Here is a 21,227-nt window from a genome sequence, read left to right as displayed (position 1 = left end):
TCATTGACACACACAAAATCATTTTCATTATTATTATTTTTATTATTAGTTCATCTTAGTAGGTTCTTTATGTACTCACAGCAGTGAGTGTCAGGCAACATGAAAAAAAGAATTATGATAATTTTATGGTGCCAAGACAAATTGTTTCCAAAGAAACGATGGTTTCTTGAAGTTTTCCTGACAGGCCTCATTCACCCATTCACCCCACAGTGTAAAATGCTTTAAAAATCTTGTAAGTGACTCACCTTGAGAATGGCTGAAAGTTTGTCAGTCAAAATATTGGTACAGGAGTTGATAATGTCCTGGATGCACTCCCAAAAAATGATGGAACAAAAGAGTGTTTGTTGATATTGTAAAAGCAACTGAAGACTACTATATTGCAACTGAATACTTCTCTTTTGAGCACTGATGAATGTGCCACAAGTCCAGCGAATCAGAGCAAATAAACCAATCTTTTATTTAACCAGCAGGTTCAAGAAAATTAAAAAATAAACTTACCCAATCTTCTGATAATAAGTATTTTGGTCCAAAATAATGTTAGTGTGTCTTTTTGTGTTTGTGTCTGTGAACATGTTCTTGAGCAGAGGACATTATTTCAGTGGCAGGAAAGTGATGCATTTCTGAACAATGCAACGTGTACATCAGTCTCATTTTTATGCAAATAGCTATCAGTTTGAAGAAAAGAAGGGATGAGGAGGCAGAGACGTTAACACTGAGGTCTCTAAAACATAGGATGTATCTCTGCAGATGCTGTCCATCATATTTGCAATAATATTGATCACAACTGAAAATGAATGAATTTTCATTTGTTTCATTATCTTATACTAATTCATCTTACATGATACAATTAAAATATAAACTCTTATTATTATTATTTTCTGTTAAGAAAGACACTAAATGCTACATCCTAGCAGTAGTCAACAGGAAAGGATGAGGTTAGCGAGGACATAAAAGAAAAACCATACATAAACTTATTTCATACAGTTGAAAAAGACTTTTTCTGTTATGTATATGAATACATTAACAACCATGACAAACATATTTTACAAAGATATCATTCAGAAGTTATAACATTTGGAAACTCAAGAGGATTCTAGCTATTAAAATATCACAAAATAGCTTCTGCTTCCACTGTTTCTTGTTTTGGCACATACCAGGCTTTTAAGTCATCTCATAACCTTAAAAAAGACACTTAACACTGTTTTGAAATTTTTATTTTTGTAAATATATAACAAGACCAGTAAAATTTATAATTACAAAACAATAAATAGAATATGTAATGTAGCCTTTAGATGTTCAACCTTTGGTTGTATAAAACTGTTGTAATATTCAAAGAGTTTTACTTTGACTGTTAGGATCAATATCCATCCAAAATGCAAAATGTAATTCCACAGATGATTCCAGTCATATAAGACTGAAAAATAAAAGTGATAGAATTAACTGAGACACAATTTCAGATAACCAAAATTCATATCCTTACAAAATATATCTTATTTTCTGTCTGAAAATATTACAAATTTACATAGATATATTATTTCATACTATCTTTCATAGTATAAAAGTGTTTTTCCCTGCTATGCCTCATTTCATTCGGGAACTAACTCAACTCAGTGTATTAGTCCAGCATTCACAGTGTCCAGAACTCCAAGTCAAGTTATGTATCTGAATAACAAATGGTAATTAGATTTAACTGTATTTTTCATGATTAAACCCACAAATTTAATTATCTCTTGAAATTAAGCTCTGAAACCTTCATTATTCAATTTGGCATTAACTGCTGGAGGGAAGAATAGGACATTCATTCAGCACCATCAGTGAAAGACACCTCAACTCACTTCTTGCTAAAGCGCCTCCTACATCCCAGAAAGTGCAAATTATTTTACATAATGACTTAACAACAATAACTTCATTAACTAAGATGCTCTACAATCAGTAGAGATAAACAATATGTCCAATAAAAGAAATCACATCAATTAACACAAGGCATAAATAAGTTAAAACATGCAAACAATATTTTGTATAGTTGATATCACACAGTTTCTACTTACATACTATAAACAAAGAAGTCAAATATTAAAGTCTTAAATATTACCATACAGAACAAAACATATTCTTTAAAGTTCATTAAATAAATAACAGTCCCTTGAAACTACACGATATGTTACTGATATTCATTCTACACTCTGATATGGCTTTTTACTGTAATATAACTAAAACATGGATTTACAAACCCATTAGTCATAGAAACAATGAAAAAAGCTGTAGTCAGCTCCTGGATCTTTCTTTTTACACCCACAATATCATTACTTTGGAACTAAAGAAAACTTCAGCAAAGCTTTACACAACAAAACATTTCATGTTTGTCACACAAAGAGTTCCTTTTTCTATGCAGTACAGGTTCTATGCTGCAGGCAAAGTTACAGAAACAAGAAAAGTCTACCTTGCTTCACAGAGTTCAAACAGTTGCCACTGTGACAGTATTTTTAGGCTTTCTGGCAGTAACTCTATGTTACCAAACCTATGCAGACATACTGCATGCTGGATAACAGAGTAGAAAGCTTACAACTGAAGTGACCTGTCAGTAATCTGGTTGGCAATTGCCACAATCATACAAAAAGTTAATGCTGTTGACTGTGACAGTGTTGATTTCATAGTGTCTTCCACCAGTCATTAAGTTATTTAAGAGTGAGAATTAATTATTTTTCTTTACTGTAGTAGTCCCGCTACTGCAGTATCATTCAGCACATGGGCATGTCATGATCATTCTTTACTTATCCAAATGACTGAACACAATATAATCACTTACTTGAGTAGCACCCATCAAACCAACTTCCTTTTGTCTTACACAGCACAAAATACATAAGTGTGCCTTAAATTGGCCACATACACTGTAACATGTACACACACTCATACTTGTGAACCATACATTAATGAGGCTATTAATCATCCTAATAAAAAAATTATGACAAAATATTCATACATACTTCACAAAGATATTTTAAATTTGTCATATAAAAACAAAGATACATTAACATCTACAAATCGTATCATTACTGTAGTCACAAAGTGATTTTATTTTCTAAAAGGATGAGACAGAGTAAGTGTTCAAATATGTAACCAATATCTTTAAAACTAACAACTATCAGGATTGTCAGACCTTGTACTGAGTTAAATGTATTGCATAGAGCAATCAATCAAATAATACTGTAACTGTTAAATACAGTTTTTTTAATACAAGCAAATGACAAAATTTAAAGCATATCACATATAAACTGAACTAATCTTTTAGTAATTAGGAAGGGGTTGAATTTTGTAAATCTTGCAAATAAAATCAACATTTAGGTACACATGCTGACAATCCTAGAAAAATCAACAAGAGACCATCAGTTTCAACCATTATCAATAGGTAAGGGTATAAAAGTCTCTCAGTGTTTACTTATCCATAATTAAACATCTGGAATCAGAATACCAATGACTGTGTTATACCTGTTAACACACTTTTAATTACTTGTTATGAAATCACATTTATATTTTGTAGAGTCAGTTACAATACTGGTCCATATGTGAAGCCATTTCTGGAGCTAGTTCTTCCATCAAGCATCAAGATGCGTCAGAGTTGACCATCACAGAGGGCACAATACGTCCAAAATTTGCTCGCTTGAACCTGTCCTCTAGCGTCCCAGGAATCTGATAAACCAAAATGTTAACATTACAGTCCTCTGCGGATTTGCAGTTAAACTGTATGTTTTATGTGATGGAACTCATGTACATAGTATTATTTGAGTTTCTTGTCAGTTACTTAAATATTCAAATGTTACTTTTGTAATACACATACAGTAAAAAAATATCAAATGATAAACGATAGTTACATTGCTAACACTGCTTTAATGAAGAATCCTTATAAGAACATCAAAATTAGTTGAAGTACTGCCGTTCAAAGATCATCTTATATCAAATCAATATCACAGTACTGACTTTCTAAGTGTTGTGTGTCTCACAGTCCTTCATTATAGAGCTGCCAAAGTGCATGATAAGTTTATAGAGCAAAATATTTTCTTGATACATGTTATTTTAGCAGTATCACTTTTAAATCTTTTCTCCCCTAGTAGACTTGTCCTATATGAATTTCCTTTGCGTGATTTTTAACCATACAACTGATGTTATATGTTTCTGAATATATTACTACTGCAATGCTCTTTTCATGTATGTACCCAGGAATGAACTCTAACAGCACATACAAATCTTTCCTTACGAGTCAACAACAAGTTAACAGATATGTACAAAAGTCATCACATGTACTAGCTGTTTGAATCCTGACAAAAATGGGAGTAAAGTGGCAAGGGGAAGGGATAATTAAAAATTGGAAAATAATTTTTGCTAAGATCTTAAGCTTTCTTTTTTTTGGGGGAGGGGGGGGGGGGGGGGTGAGGGTGGGTGGGGAGGGAGGGATGATGTAGGAAGAAGAGGGAAATTAGCAATTTAATACCAGCAAGAAATAAACCTTGACAAATGTGAGCAGTTGTAAGTGTTAGAGGTAAACAATAGAGAGATTAAGAATAGAAGAGAACGCAAAACAAAAATGGGGCACACAGAGGTTACATGAAGGACAGAATAGTGAAGGGGAATAATTAAATCAAAGAGAATAATTGACACCAAAATAAACTGTAAGATGCAGAAGAGTGACAGGAAGTAAAATTTTATTAGGGTTGGAACTTTAATAGTGGCAACTATTTATTTATAGCTCGTACAAAATAGAGATGTGTTTCATAGTTTTACTGACCTTCAGAGTATTCACCAGCATTGTGCATAACCCATTGCCAGCGATGTGGAAGTCATACGATACTCTTAGCAGTGCCAGTGGTGTTGACAGTTCGAGCGGCATGGTCTATTGCCTGATGAATTTGTATCAGTTCTGAAGCAAATGCCGTGAAGTGTTTCCTTCAGTTTAGAAATCGAGTTGAACTCATGAGGGATTAAGTCAGGGGAGTGCAGTAAAACTTTGAAAAATGTATCTATTTTGTACGAGCTGTAAATAAATAGTTTCCACTATTAAAGTTCTAACCCTCATATAAACTAATTCTTGAGGAAATAAAGAGCTGGTACCATCAAGTGTGTTGTTCCCCACCCCACAAACACACCTATAAAATCTGTCACACCGAAAGCTCTCTGGCTTCAAAGCCTGCAAGTTTCTTAAACAATTATCTACCTGTTGCAATCCGATGGCAAACTGACATTTATTCTTGTATTCTTAGTGCAGGTTTGATTTAGGCTATTACTTTTATTAGAAACATAGCTTTCATTCCATGCATTTTAAAGTTAATTACTTTTTTTATTTTGAGCCTGAAGTAGTTTCTCAAGTGGGGAAATTACATGATGTAATGCAACAATAATATTGTGGACTTTTTAATCAGGAAAATGAACATCTAATTCTCATCTGATTATCTAGGCTTATATTTTATCCATTTAATTAAATTGCACAATAGGATTGCAAAAATGATTATCTTAGAAAGAGGGATGGAGGGTTCTTTCTTCCATTCATGTCAAAACTGAGACACTACAAACCTCCAATAACTTTGTTGACAATAGGATATTAAATTTCTCTGACATGATTTTGAGTACCAACATTCAGTTTTTAACAATGCACTACAGTAATTTCACTTCTGAATGCAAAAAATTTTAATGGTAAGAAGCTAATCCACAACAAATACATCTCTATGTATGGTGAAAGGTGAATACTGTAGTCTCACTGCCCTGAAGAGAACTGCTCGAGTTTGTAGAAACCTCAGCTTCTGTCTGACAGTAGCTATTTAGTTTTACAGAATGACATGTCCTAATGCCCAGAATGATTTTACTGAGATTCAGTTCTAGTATTTGCATGGCTTCCCTAAGTTACTTCAAGTGAATGTCTGGACAGTTCATTTACAAGGCCATTGGTAATTTCTCTCCCATACTTGTCAGATCAGGCGAGAACTGTTTCTTTCCTTTCCTTCAACCCCCCCCCCCCCCCTTCTTTCTTTCTAATATCCTCAATTTTCAGTCCTAATCTTTTCTTCTAATTGAAAGTTATGTTTCCTTACAATTTAAGAAATCCTAAACCGAACGTGTCAACAGCATAGATGACTGAAAACAGAATACAACCAGTTTTTATAGGAAAAATACATTTTCAACACTCACATTTTATCTTTCTGGGGAAATGCGTCAACAGCACTCTAAAACCTGTGAAACACTGGTCAGATGCAGAGAGGAATAAATATTTTCTACTAAGTCAGCTATATGAATTTTCAATGCTGCTAAGTTTGTTTATGGTAGTGCTTTCCCATTAATGACGGTACACAACATTTTGTCATCTTGAAGTTTTCTTCAATTGTCAGTAACTTTAGCATTGATGCAGGAAACTGGATAGACCCAAGTTCCAGTCTTCTTCAACAATAAAATTTCAGTTTACATTTATCTCCTTATGCCAAAGAGAAATATATACCCTGCTTTAAATGCCTTACGATTTCTTTCCAATTCTCCTTCCATTTGTTCTATATGATTTATGTGGTGCTTATATTTAGTTTTAGAAAACCTACTATCCTATATAAACATATGCATCACTGTGGTTGATAAAATTTATTCAGCGGCACATGCATATTCATAATTTCAAGATAAATACTGGTACAAACTTCAAAACCATGTTCCTAGGACCAGGTGGAGAAGGAAAGTCTGTGTAACCATAGGCTTAAAACATTTATTTTTGTGATGATGGAGCTTTGAATATCTGTGACATGGCACTGACATTATGACAGAAACCCTGACACAATTGTGCCTACAAGAATTCAGGCGAAGAAGACACATCAATATGCTCAGCTTCATCATCACTGCTATGCCACTGTGAGGCAGTGTGAGGCTGGTAGTAAATCATATGAAACACAGACAGTGTGAGACAGACACATGTAGTTCAAAATAAGGAAAAGTCAGCCACTCACCTAAAGCGGACTAATGTGTGGACCACAGAAAACATAATATAAAACAATGTTCACATTAACTTTCAAACTCTTGCTCTGTTTCTGCTAAAAGTACATGCATTCACACATGGAAACATACAGTACCACAGCCATGGTTCTGTACATTTGTGTGTGTGTGGGTACTTTTATTAGAAAAAGAGCGAGAGCTCAAAAGCTCATGTAAATACCGTTATCCATTACACGTTTCTATGCTCCACACATATCAGTTTGTAATATATGAGGGGTTGCCTTTCTCTTATTTTACATATTGTTCCTTGCAGGAATTTCCATTAGTTTACTTAGCCTGCTCATAAAGTCACGACACTAAATTTATCAATATGGTATAATGTAGTTTATGCATGATGGGTCAACAGCCCAATTCCTTTTTCATGTGAAATGACATATAGAAGGTGTTTCCAACCACTCTATAGACCTCATCCCAATTGACTTTTTCTTGAGGGACAATACAAACTATTTGGTTTTTGCTAGTCCAAAGAATAGTGTTTCACCAGATCCAGTTACTGAAGCATCTGAGAAGGTCTGTGATGTATCTCAGACATTATTAATGGGAACAACAATGTATGAAAAAATAGATTCCTACTTACCCTAAAGAAGATACATTAAGCTGCAACTTAAAATGTTTTCTTTATGGTAAGTAGCAATCTATCTTTTCCTACATTGTTGGTATTCCTACCTGGAGCTTCCACTGTTTGATCATTAATAGAAAGAAAGTCAATGTTGCTCAGTTTCAAAGCTTTCAGTGAAATGGCTAATATATATCGTAACAATGAGTATGAGAGAAGTACATGAACAACATGTTTCAAACATTTCATCTTGAAACAGTGAGGTTTGGATTTATATATTTATTTAGATTTCTGTTCTTCTCCTTGTCTCATGAACATCCTTCCATAGTCATACCATCATTTATTTTACACTCTTGTATACTGGCATAGCAACTTCACTATATTAATTAACAATCAGTAAAATTTCAAGTAAATCAGAGATTCACAGAGTTTTCTTTGTGGTTAATTACTTAATCCAATTCTGCCTTAACAAAAAGGTACATAACATTTTAAGTACCTAGATATTTTGCAGTTAATGTTGGGATAAAAATTTAAATAATGCTAAAGCTATCTTTGAAAAATAAACTATCACTAGACTCTTTTTTCGATGCTACAAAGTAAGTTTTTTTGTCCCCCCCCCCCCCCTCTCCCCTTTTATGTGTTCTTTTTCTTATTGCTCCTCTACAATGCACTTCATGAGAAGTTTTGCTTTACAAATTGTGTCTTAGGTGCATGCTTTAACATTGAAGTAGTATAATATTTAATTAATACCGGTCATGACATTCAAATGAAGACACATGTATATTACTTTTCTGGTTAATGTTAAAGCAATAATTTTTGCACTGAAAATCACTTTCAAATTCATTTGAAGAGTGGAGTTAATCAGCATACAGATTCTTGTAAATATGGTTGAATGAGTCATTTCCTTTTCAGCAAACACTTTACAGCCCCATCACACTCATATAAGAATAACACCCAGAGAGTTACATACCTATTTGCAATACTGGCATGAAATTTCACACTCACTGGTGCACACTCAGTTACATGCTCAGTATAACAACAAAACACTGGAACAACTACCCAATCCTAATGAAGTCAATAAAGTCAGTTAAGTGTTTAGAGAGCTGTAATCATGTGTAGTTATAATTATAGCACTCATTTAGACTGAACTAGGACAGCTCTAAATAACATTACTAATGAGTGCTTCCTCCCCCCCCCCCCCCCCCCAACCTTCTGTCCATACAAGTGATACAAGCAAAGTATGGCAGCCAACAAAAGAAGGGAGAGAAAGAATCTAGCTCCTTTCCTAGATAAAAAGCAAGTCAACATCAGAAAACTGAAATGCTATAATATCTGTGGCAGCAGAATGTAAGAAAAAGAAATTCAGTTATGTAAAACTGACATAATTGAAATTTAACCTCGTAAGATAAAATGACAGTTGAGGATGTGAGTCTGAAATGGAATGAGGAGTAATGGAGACACACGACACCAATCCAGAATGACGTAAAAATAATAATAAACCTTTACTTGGATCAAACTGCTGAATTCTGAACTGGAAAAACAAGTTTCTGAAACAAAGATTCTGAGGGATGTTCTCCAAGAGAGTAAATTGTCTTCTCTGTGTTTCAACCAGTATTCTGATTACATATTTAAAGAAAATCTTGTTAATTCTAAAGCTAGTGTGTGATTCTAAGGGCTCAAAATTAGTTCATTGAGGTATGCAGACCACTACAACTGTGACTGATGATCTTGGTGGACTGAAAGCTTTGCTGACTAAAAATATAACGGGAGTGAAACAGTGGCTTAACATCAGCAATTGATTAATTATTGTGCAAAGATATCATTCACTGTCTTCAGCAACATTAAATAAGTTTCATTACAGTTGAATGGTCAAGTGACTGAGAAGAAGGGATATTTTAATCTATATTGATTTAATGACTTGATGGTTTTCAAAATCTAATTAATCAAAAAATACTTTAATCGTTGTGAACTTGAAGGCTAAAGCAAGCAAAGTTTACAACAAAGTGTTGAAGCAGCACAAATAATTTTCTTTAATCAAGCAGAAAAACCTGAGTCATTTAGACATATTATGAGAAGATACAAATGCTACTACAGTTAGTGCAAGAAAAAATGGAGGCAATATTTTATGTTAAATGCAAAAGGAGTATCATGGACACACAACATACAAGAGTAGACAGGGGTTTAAGTTTTCAATGGTTATCCCAGTTACCAATGGTTATTCCAGCTACCAAAATAAACTAGCTTCTCCTCTGCAACTGTTGATGTTTGGAAACCACAGATTGAAGCTGATAATTTCATCAGTCTGGCATAAAAAAGGCCCTTTGTTTTCAGGGATTACTCAAAATACATAAAGGCCTTGAAAATACCTTTATTGGCAAATAGTTGGCTAGAGAAGCAGAAAGGACATACAGTTAAACCCCAAACTAATGAACCAGCTTTTACAGAAGTCCCGCCTTTTACAAATACTTCCATCGCTCCTGCTGAAACTCACATAAGAACAATGTTATCCCTCTCTGCTTTTAATGAACTCTGCTTTAAGAAAAGGTCCCCTTTAAGGAACTGAACATTAGAAAATTTAAATCTTGTTTTTACCAAAGTTGCTAATATATCCCAGTGAGTTCCTGATTTCTTTCAGTTTCACACTACATGAATGCAGTAAATGGTAATTGATTCTTTCATTCTATACCTACTTAGATCACAGCTGTTTGGTCAATAACTCTACCTCTCTTGTAGCGTTATGGCTAGATGTGCTGAACGAGTCGGAAATTTAATTCCACCTTGACTACAGTGCAACTTAGGTCACATGATCTGATGTCACAGTCACTTGATCTACAAAGGACAAGGAAGTGTATTTGTTTGTTAAAGAAGAGTCAAAGTTTTACTTTTGTGGAGTTATGGCCTGCAAACACAGATAGCTTACAATTCATCAAAAGCTGACAATCATCCACTATGTCAAAGATAATCTTAATTTAAAACTTTCTAACATGGCGAAGAAATATGATTTAGCACTATCTACACCACTGGCATACTCCAAATAAGGAAGCATTAAATATTGAAGCCAACAATTCCTCTGGATCCAAATGGGAGAACATTCATATTTCATCATACACTGTAATGGAAAATATTCTCTTACAATGATTCCAAGGAATGAGAAGTGGCAGCATTCCAATAAGTGGAAACATGCTCATGAAACCATCCTGAAGACTGGTGCTGAAAATTTCAGTGCAGTGAATGGCTGGTTGGATCATTTTAAAAGAGTTACAATCTGTCATTTCAAAATATAAGTGAAGAAAGTCAGGCTGTGGACTCAGAAAGTGTAAACTATTGGAAGAACATTACGCTGCCACAACTGATACAAGATTATAAGTCTAGAGACATTTTATAGCCTGGTGAAATTGGCATCTGTTATAACTTACTTTTGGCATAAACATATACCATTAATGGAGAGAAATGCTATCCCGGTAAAAGAAGTAAAGGAAGAATGAAAATGGTATCGGGTGTAAGTAAACAGAGACGGAAGTGGAAAGTAACCTCTACTAATAACAGAAAATTTTAAAATTCCCAAGTGTTCAAAAACTTAACTGTCCTTACAGTTACAACAGCAGTGTCTGAATGATATCGGATTCCTTAGGTACTTAGGCGTCAAGATGGGTGCAGCATGAAGGAAAATTATTATTGACCAGCACCATGTAGATCCCAAGGAAGCTTAACTTCTGAGGAGTGTAAGTGTTCCTCTCTCTGAACTATAGAAGTCATCTGCATCCACTGGACCTGTGCATAATACACCCTGTTAAAGCCAAGTACAGAGTAGCAGCTTACAGAAGTCACTTTCATTCCCTGAGAGGAAAGAAGTGATGATATTCCTTGTTCTACAGGCTACTCGTACGTTTACTGCTGCCGCCAATTCTGTACCACAACAGCCTGTATTAAACTGTAACACAAAAGCTGGCTGTGGAATGTCAGTTGCTGCTGAAGATGACATTATTCCAGAAGAAGAATGGGATAGGATTACTGATAAGTCTCAAAATGTGACATTCCAGGATTTAGTTTACCATAATGATGTCCTTACTTCCACACATAAAATGGGTGCAAGTGAATGTCTGAAATGCTTGTGAAGGAACGCTGTGAAGCAGGAACTTGTGGTAGCAATGATGATTATGAAGAAGAAGGAGAAGAAAAGAGAAGACAACTGCTCCAAGTTTCGTTGATGCTGTGCAAGGAACTGATATTGTCAGCAATTTCTTTTCCTCTTTTAATGTACATGAATCAATTTTAACTAATATCAATAAATTGGAGCAACAACGTCTTTACTCCAATATGTTGGAAGGACAACACAAACAACTCATCTTGATTTTTTTAAAAAAAGTGTGTTCTGTGAAAAGTGTAATAACTATATATGTGTATTGTATTTAAATTTGAGTAGAGGATAATTCAATGCTTTAATTATGATTCTGGGTCACTCCTTCAGTATACTCAGGTGAAATTCCTGTTTAAGGAAAAATATTTGGGTCCCCAGAGGTCTGTTAAAAAAGGGTTTTACTGTAGCATTTTGCTGGACTACAATGCAGGGTTACTAGTATCTATTTAGTTTGAGTCTTTCCGAGAGTCATGTGACATTATTCTCTGATTATTCTAGATGACCTAATTTCTTTCACACATTGTCTAATTTAAGATTCACAGAAATCACCATCAATTTTTAAGTTTAATACACAAAAACAAAATACTTAAACGGAAATAATTGGCAAATTAATGTAGTAGTATAACCTCCCAAATATGTACACTAAATTTTTTAAACATATCTTCATACCAAGAAACCAGATTTTCTATGTTCAAAATACAATACTATTTACTGCTTTTTCGTTGTTTCCAAATAGGTTCAAGTTCTAAGGTACAGCTGTACAAATGTGTTTGAGTCCGGAGTGTCATCAAATGAACACCTAGTTGAACAAGATCACTTTCATTGAGGGATTTAATGGAATAGTATGAAGTTTGGAATGAGCATAGATATAGGATTTGCTAAGCAAGGCATGCAGTTAGCATCAGTATTCCACTATAAACATGCTTACAAGTGGGCAAGAAATGAATGCAACAGCACAACCTTCTGTCATACATTAGTGTATTTATTCACAAAAGATCACAAAGACCAAGTATAAGTAGATTATTTGAGTCAACTGTTCTAATTCATTCCCAATACTAACATTGTCAAAACTGAAGATTACAGAAAGCTATCAAATTAATAAGATCATTTAACATTTCACTGGTGTTCCAATGACGACATCCTGAGATTACCGCTCCACTTCCTGAAAAATAACAACAGGACCAGGTCCCACAGCATTTTTGTCAGTCATTAGTTGCTTAGATAATTGAGCACACAAGAAGGTGCAGAATACAAAGTCATCTGTGAGTTAATAATAATATTAAGGCTAATTCTACATATTACAGTCTCAAATAATGAAGCAGATCAGAATGGGCAATAATTATTTTCTACCAGCCTGGGAATAGAAGTATCAGAGCTTTCTAACCTAATCCATTCAAACAATGAAACATTTATTGTCTTTGACTCAAACCTTAAAAACTTGGTCTACCTCACCAAATGACTGCAATGACCGCACATTTGTTAAATAAAAATATATGTCTGTCTCACAATATGTTACAGTTAGAACTATTTGTTTCCTCTTCTTTTTACATTCAAGTGTTGTCTATTATTATTACTCATGTCATGGCTAGTGTTCTGTAACATGAAACACATGCATGCATTCAGCAGAAGACACGAAACACATAAGTTGGACAGAAATATGGAAACACTAAAAACAAAATGCATTATCATGTCCAATATGGTGTATGAAACCATTGGCATTTGAAACAGCTTCTAGTAATCTAAGAATGGATAAATACAGGGCTTGTATGGTTTTCAAGGCACTATTATACCACTCTTCCTGCAAAATACTGGCAAGTTCAGGTAATGATGGTGGAGATGGATAGCGACCACGCACCCTTCTCTTCAAAGCAGAACACAAAGGCTCAATGATATTGAGATCTCGGGTCTGTGGTGACCAAGGGAAACGTGACAATTCATCCTCCCACCCACATAACCAGTCCTGGACAATACGAACTGTGAACAAGAGTCCTATCATCTTGGAACACAATATCACCATTGGGGAACAAACATTGCACCATAGGGTGGACCTGATCAGCCAAAGTGGTCACATAATCCTTGGCAGTAATGATACCTTGCACAGTAAGCATGATGCCAATGGAATGCCATGACATTGTTGCCCGAATCATCGCGGAACTCCCACCATGTTTACTCTTGGGACATAAATGTTGCCAGAAGTTGACAACAGTATAACACAAGCCTCATGACATTTTGCCATTGTTCTACAGTCCAGGTTTTATGGCTTCAGTGCCATGCTTTCCTGTTAAGGTATTTGGAACGCTCATGAGAGGTTTTGGAAGTCCAGCTTGCCCTGCAATTCCCAGCTTATGGAGCTCTCTTCATGTTGTTTTGGTGCTGACAGGATTCACAAGTGTGCGGCATTCCATTCTGCAGTGACTTTTGCAGCTATTGTCCTCTCTATCTTTCATCCCAATCCTCTTCCATGACCATCATCCTCAATCATTAAATAACTGCTTTTGTCCACATTGCAACTTAGCACATGATTTTTTTCCACTTTCCCCGCATGCAGTATAAATCTTCGATACGGTGCCTCTTTACGCATCAAACATTTTGACTACTCTGATTATGGGTGCAACCATCACATGTGCACCAACAATTTCATTATGTTCAAATTCACTTAGCTCCAACACAATGCACTCACAACTACACAGAACATTTCTTTCGACCATGACTGACACTTGCAATGTATTGAAGACATTGCACAGGTGCCGTTCGTGGTCAAATACAACAGCACATCCTGCAGGTTTGGATAATATCTGCATTTATATTGAAAAACGGATTTCTTGCTATGTTTACATATTTTTGTCCAACCCCTTGTATTTGAATATTTCATAACATATTCTTCCCCTTTCAATTCCCCCCTTTCTAAGTTTAACCTTGTATGGACTGTGATGTTATTAGACAAAGGGCTTGGCATCTGAACATGAAAAGTCAGTCATTGTTAGGAAGAGGGAATCATCTTATATACAAGGATTGAATGAGAAGTAATGCCCCCACCTTCATTAATTTGGTTTGGATTGGAATATTTTAATAAATCAAATGCAGAAATAATCCTTAGAATGTGATGTTTAATTACCGATATTCACTTTTCCACATAATCACCAGACAATTGGATACATTTCTGCCAACAATGAACAAGTTTTCTGAAGCCGTCACAGAAGAAGTCAACACTCTGTTTCCATAACCACAGTGTCACAGTTCTTTCAATATCTTCATCAGAAGCATAACAATGTCCCCGCAGATCGTTTTCATTATCGGGTACAGATGGAAGTCAGACAGTGCTAAATCTGGACTGTATGGAAGATGCTGTACGGTGGTGAGATTCAATCTCTGAAGTTCTGCTGTGTTGGCAAGTGAAGTGTGTGGTTTGGCATTGTTATGCTGCAGGAAAACATTTCCCTTTCCTTTCGGAACCTTGCTATCTGCCGTTTCAGAGTTTGCAGTGTTGTGATGTAATGCTCTGCATTAATTGTTGTTCCATGATCAAGGAAATCAACATGGATAACACCATCTGTGTCCCAGAACACTGTGGCCATGATTTTCCAGCTGAGGGCTGCGTCTTTAATTTCTTTTTATGGGCAAGTCTTTGTGGCGATATTCCATAGACTGACGTTTCATCTCTGGGTCATAATGGTGTACCCATGATTCGTCTCCTGTCACAATTGAATGGAGAACATTCTCATAATGTGAGAGGAGTTCCTGGCATTTCTCTGTGAGTGGTACAACACAATCATCCTGAATCAATCTGTCACCATTTTGCTTGTGAAACTCAGTGGTTGATGTCAAGGGACGTCCAACTCTGTTTGTCACGCAGGTCAGATGTTCCCGCCTCAGCATCTTTAAACTGACTTGCCCAATGACGCACAGTACTCACATCAACACAATCTCCATAAACTGCTTTCATTCTCTGATGAATGTCCTTTGGGGTGACACCTTCTGCTGTCAAGAATTCAATGACTGCACAATGCTTAAATTGCATTGACCAACTGTCTGGGCAGGGTTCCATACTTTACACTGTAACAACACAACCGTTCAATGCTAAGGTTTCCTGCCAACTGGAGCTGTAGAGAAGAGGCTACAGAACAAGCCAGTACCTGCCACATACCAATACTGCCAGCTGTTGAAGAGTTACTAAGGTGGAGGCATTACTTTTCAGTCAACCCTTGTACTTCCTTGACATTATCAAAAGCAAATAAAATTCTTATTCAGTCATTTAACTGTTAAAACATTTTCTCCTATTAACATTTTACCACTGAGACAGCACCAGTTCAAGTCACTCCATGGTATCATGAAAATAAAGCATGGTGTTTAACCACTGATACAGCTGTCTTAAAAATTTGCAGTGAATTGATTTGTACAACTATTTGTAGGGAAAATAACTATGCAAGTGCCAGATAATCTGAATCACACAACCTGCAAAGGCCATCCAACAACTAGACTTTAAAATGGAATTCTTTCTTTAAAAATCGTACATCTCAGCTTAAGGCCACATTGATAAATTTACTGTTGTTGTTCGCATTATAATAATGTGTAGGGTCTACACATCATAACGTCTTATCATATATTACATAGGTTCATTAAAGTCAACAATTTTTCATCATGAGAATAAAAATAGATTCTGAGGCTAGCAGTATGGACTACCTCACAGTTAATACATTCACACATTTACATGTTGCAAAAAAGTTCATGTTTTTGACTTAAATCTTTTTCCACAGACATCAGTGGGGCAGTGAAGCAGTATTTCGTGTTTATTGAGATAATGATTCCTCAGGTAATACAAGGCTATCATAAGAAATGGCTTTTCAACACACATTAAAACTTTTTAGCTTCCGCTGTTTCACCTCAAATGGGCATTCAATTAACTAATGGATTGACCTCTCCAATGATTACTTGAAAGCTGCAAGGTGTTTGCCAGCTAATAATATAAGGTTATCACATAAAACAAGAATAATTTCAGTACCCAAATCTCAGAAAATTAAAAACTGTATTTTTTTTCCTCAAAAGAAAGCCAAAAACACAAAACAAACTGCTGAAGCTGAATACTTATTTGAAAACGGTGAAATTATTTTTTAAAATATGGCACTTTTGTAGGTATGCAGTACTTGTATTAAGATGAAATGGTAAGCCATAAGCAGTTCGTAATCTGCACACAAAAAAAGATTCTTATAAATATGATCTAATAGGGATTTTGTCTGTAGGCTTCTGACAAAATGAGCTTCAGCTGTTAATAGTTGTGGGTTCTCTGGCTGTAAGTCTGGGCAAATTTGCACCAGCCAGTACCACTGTAAAAAACCACTAGACGGAACCCAGTTTTATCCCCAATTTGTGAAGAGTTCAAATATAACTTCAAAATACTGAAAACCAATATCCTGTTGAAAACTCTGTAATAGTGTAACTATGGAAATGCACTTCTAAGAAGCAATAAATATAGTGAAAAGACCATCTTGTACCTACATAAGCAGGCACAGCCACAAGAAGACCAGGAAAGGGGAGAACGTCGTGGGGAGGACGACACTCAGATTGAAAACAACTACTGTGGCACCTCTCATTGCTCTCAATAACACACAAAATCTTATTACTGTCCATTCTAAACTGACCGGAAGTAAAACCCAAAATAAATTTGGGAATACCAATGAGGTTTCCAGAAAAGCCTCTCATTAGCAAAACAAATAACTGGAGTGAAAATGATGTCACATATTGAAATAACAAACAAAAATTCATGTACATATTCTCTCTCTCTCTCTCTCTCTCTCTCTCTCTCTCTCTCTCTCTCTCTCTAGCAGACTTCTAGAAGCCATCTTCAGCAACTATTGTGCATTATTCAACACTCTTATAATAATGGGAATTCACAAAAACTGTTAACAGTAATAAAACCATGACTGACTAGCGTGATGTGCAAACTGAAATTCAAAGAATGCTTATCTTATTCCTTTGGAACCAAACACTTTGGTGAAAGTCTAAATATAAATGAACAAGACAAATGGGATTTTGCAGCAAGAGCCATGGAGATGATGATAAATGCATATCAGAGCACCCAAGACATACCTAAAGTAGTCCTTAAATTATGTTCAGCAGCCTGTCTAAGGTTTAAAAGCAACATTATATCATTTCTGTGAGTAGTTTCGGGAACATATCATTATATGGAGCACATAAAACAAACTGCTTACAATGACATAAAAATTATTAAATCATGATACAATACATTTTGAGGTGGCTGCTATGCATTTGCATACATGTAGCCAGGAATTTGATAGTTGAGATGTACCAAAGTTTGTATACCCCATTTCAACATGCATGTAAGCTATAGCACTGAATCTTCTCACATGCATTACTCAAAGAGCACTGCACCTAATAACCTAATAATTTTTCCACCATCCCAAGCTATATGTGCATTAAATTTTCCAGGTGATGATTTTTGCTGCAAGTAGTTGCAGAAAGAGATGTTCACTCATACATAGCAAGCATAATTTTGTTCTTAAATACAAGAACAGTGCTTTTCTATAAATACAGAAATGAATGAATATAACATTGTCATCCAGACAAGATCTCTTAACACGTGCAAAAGACTGATCTTATACTGTGTTGCTTGCTTAATTGGAACTGAAAGAGGGAAAGATCTTGCCCAACATATGTGACACAAACTACGAAAACAAAATCTACATAAGAAAGCTCTCAATCCCTTTTTCTCCACGACAGAGAAGATTACAAACACAATGAACAGCTGCAGACCTATCTTACATGTTCATATATGATTGATAGACAGTGTCCAGTGGATTAGAAACTTCTTTGGTGTATTTTATTCAAAGTCAGAAGCAACACGTTGCTGGTACATTCTTCATTTTATCATCTACATTTACACTGGTGTCCAAAATTAAAGCAACAAACTGCTATTTCCCCGTCCTGCATCTAATTCACAATATAACCATACAAACTGTCAACTGATGTCATTATGATCATGTTCTGCGCAGAAGATGGCATTCTGATCAATGGACAACCAAGTCAGCAATGACATCAGGACTTCTATCAAGCAGTGTAGTGTTTGCAGGGTAGTCCCACACCCATAATCGCTGTATACAGTCACAGGCTGTGCAGTATGACACAGAGAAGATGCCTGCTGACTCTTGTTGTGGGGGACCATAAAAAGAATGGATGCAGGGGAGTCACAAACTGATGTAGCTCGGTGGTTTAATGGGAATCATTCTGTTGTTTCTCGGATGAGACGACAATTTATAGAAACCAAAACTGTATTCCGCAGACCAGGACAGGGCCGACCATGTGTGACATCAGAAAGAGTGGGCCATTATTTGGCTGTAAGGGCAAAAAGGTACTGCCTTACTACTGCACTGCAACTGGCATCTGACCTCACAGTATTCCCTAACTCGTATTGAGATATATGGTGTACAGAAGGCTTCAGCAGAGTGGCCTTTACTGTTGGAGACCTGGTGTCTGTTTACCTCTGGCGTTTCTTCACAGAAGGGAATGTCTAGAATGGAGCCGTCATCATTCCACCTGGAAGGTTGAATGGTGGGCCAATGTTCTTTTCATAGATGAGCCCCGATTTGGTCTGGAGAGTGATTCTCGATGGATTCATATCTGGAGGGCATGTGGAACTCGATTTCAGCACCCAAACATTGTGGAAAGACACCAATATCGAGGAACATCCCTAATGGTGCAAGCAGGGATTATTTTGACCACTCGAACACCTCTTCATGAAATTGTACAGGTGAATCAGCAAGATTTAACTGCTGTCAGGTGCCACAAGGAAATCTAGGGATCTCATGCATGGTTGTTGCGAGGTGCTGTGAGCCCAGACTTTGTACTGATGAATGATCTCATGCGTGGTTGTTGCGAGGTGCTGTGAGCCCAGACTTTGTACTGATGAATGATAATGCTCGACCCCATAGAGCATAGGTGGTCTATTTTTTTTTGGAAATGGATGACATTGCACGCATGGCATCGCCTGCTCACTCTCCCGATTTGAATCACACAGAGCCTGTCTGGGACGCACTAGGAAGATGGGTTGCATCACATCAGCATCCACCGACCACCAACCACTCTCAAAGACTTGTGAGCACCTCTGCAGAAAGAATGGACATTATTGCCTCAACATGAGATTGATGATATCGTTCACAGCATGTCCTACCATTTCAGGCCTATATTGGGGCCAGAGGTGGTCACATCCCATACTGAGCACATTAACCAGATGTCAGAATGTGTGTGTGCAAATTTGCTAAGGTGGACAAAAACTGAATAATACTTTTGTCTACGCATGCTGTTTTGTGGTGAAATAAACACAACCTAGCAAAATTTCCATTTTTTGCTTTAATTTTGGACACCAGTGTATATCCATACTCCACAAACAACTCTAACATGCTTGGTAGAGGAAGTTCCTATTGCACCAGCTGCGTCCGTCATGAAATGTCTCTAAGACATTAGACATTCACCAGATAACATGCACAGTTAAAATCGTGCAGGATAATTATCATAACTTTTGTGGCTTCCCAAGAAGAGAAATTGTCAACTAATGTGAACTGGCATATGTATGCCATTTAAACATAGTGTAGATGACTGATTAGTGAGTAACAATCAAGAGAAGGCTTGAATAAATGATAATATGAGATCATAACCAATGGGGTGCACAGAAAAATAATGCCAAGTCTGAAGTGCCAAGAAATGAAGTCTTCTGATCTACCCATACAACTACCAGATTCAAGTGATTGGAACTTCACTATTTAAAATACATTCTGTATTTTGCCATCTACACCCACACCCTGAAAACCACTGTGAAGTGGTGCACTGAATCAGTTATTATAGCTTCTTCCTGTTCCAGTCACAAATGGAGCATATGAAGAATAACTGTTTAAACACCTCTGTGCACACTGTTAATCTAGTCTTGTCCTTGCAATCCCTCTGGGAGTGATACTTTGAAGGCTGTGATATATTCCTACATTTCTCACTTAAAGCCGGCTCTTGAGACATATAAGAAGAGTTTCACAGGATGTGTACTCATGGAGAATGAAAATTCAGCTGTAAAACACTGACTACGCCACTTACTTATTATTTCTCTCCAGGCACAATCACAGCTTTTTATCTGATGGAGAAAAACATCACCTATGTTTGCTGATTAAGAAACTACATAAATGGAAAAGGCCTGCACAAACATAAGACAGTAGTTCTAAAAATAACAAACTTTCTTAATTTCTTGTAAGCTATCTGATGGGTCAGAGTTGATATGTTCCTGAACAAAACCATATTACCTTCATCTTAGCTGAACAGCTAGATTATAAGATCCGTGGACAGCAATGGCAGTTAGCTAACATTAACCCCTTGTTTTTTAATAATAAAACTGAAAGAACTGTGGACAATAATGGTAATCAGAATTCCACTACTACCAGTCCCAAGTCTAGGGTGTCATCTTGCAAGTGACAAGGAAGGAGGAAGGAGAGGAGTAACACCTCGTAAATAAACCCGGGTCCATCT

The 21,227-nt window shown here is 36.2% G+C and overlaps 1 protein-coding gene across 5 annotated transcripts in view; it reads right to left on the bottom strand.

Moving 5' to 3' along the window:
* Positions 1–791: 791 nt before the first annotated feature.
* The window catches only part of LOC126473301 (6-phosphofructo-2-kinase/fructose-2,6-bisphosphatase 2), a 381,167-nt gene continuing 360,731 nt past the window's right edge, over positions 792–21,227 (bottom strand). For 4 of the 5 annotated variants that reach the window (XM_050100271.1, XM_050100276.1, XM_050100275.1 and 1 more), the window contains one exon: positions 792–3,687. In XM_050100271.1, coding sequence (XP_049956228.1) covers positions 3,601–3,687 — 87 coding nt within the window. In that variant the 3' untranslated portion in view covers positions 792–3,600. Of the gene's footprint in view, positions 3,688–12,669; positions 12,871–21,227 lie in introns of those variants that run through there. The other variant, XM_050100274.1, reaches the window with a different exon arrangement.

This window comes from Schistocerca serialis, chromosome 4 (genome assembly GCF_023864345.2).
Source record: "Schistocerca serialis cubense isolate TAMUIC-IGC-003099 chromosome 4, iqSchSeri2.2, whole genome shotgun sequence".
Lineage (NCBI taxonomy): Eukaryota > Metazoa > Arthropoda > Insecta > Orthoptera > Acrididae > Schistocerca > Schistocerca serialis.
Note: the sequence above shows the minus strand (reverse complement) of the source record. Positions and strands in the feature narration are given on the sequence as shown.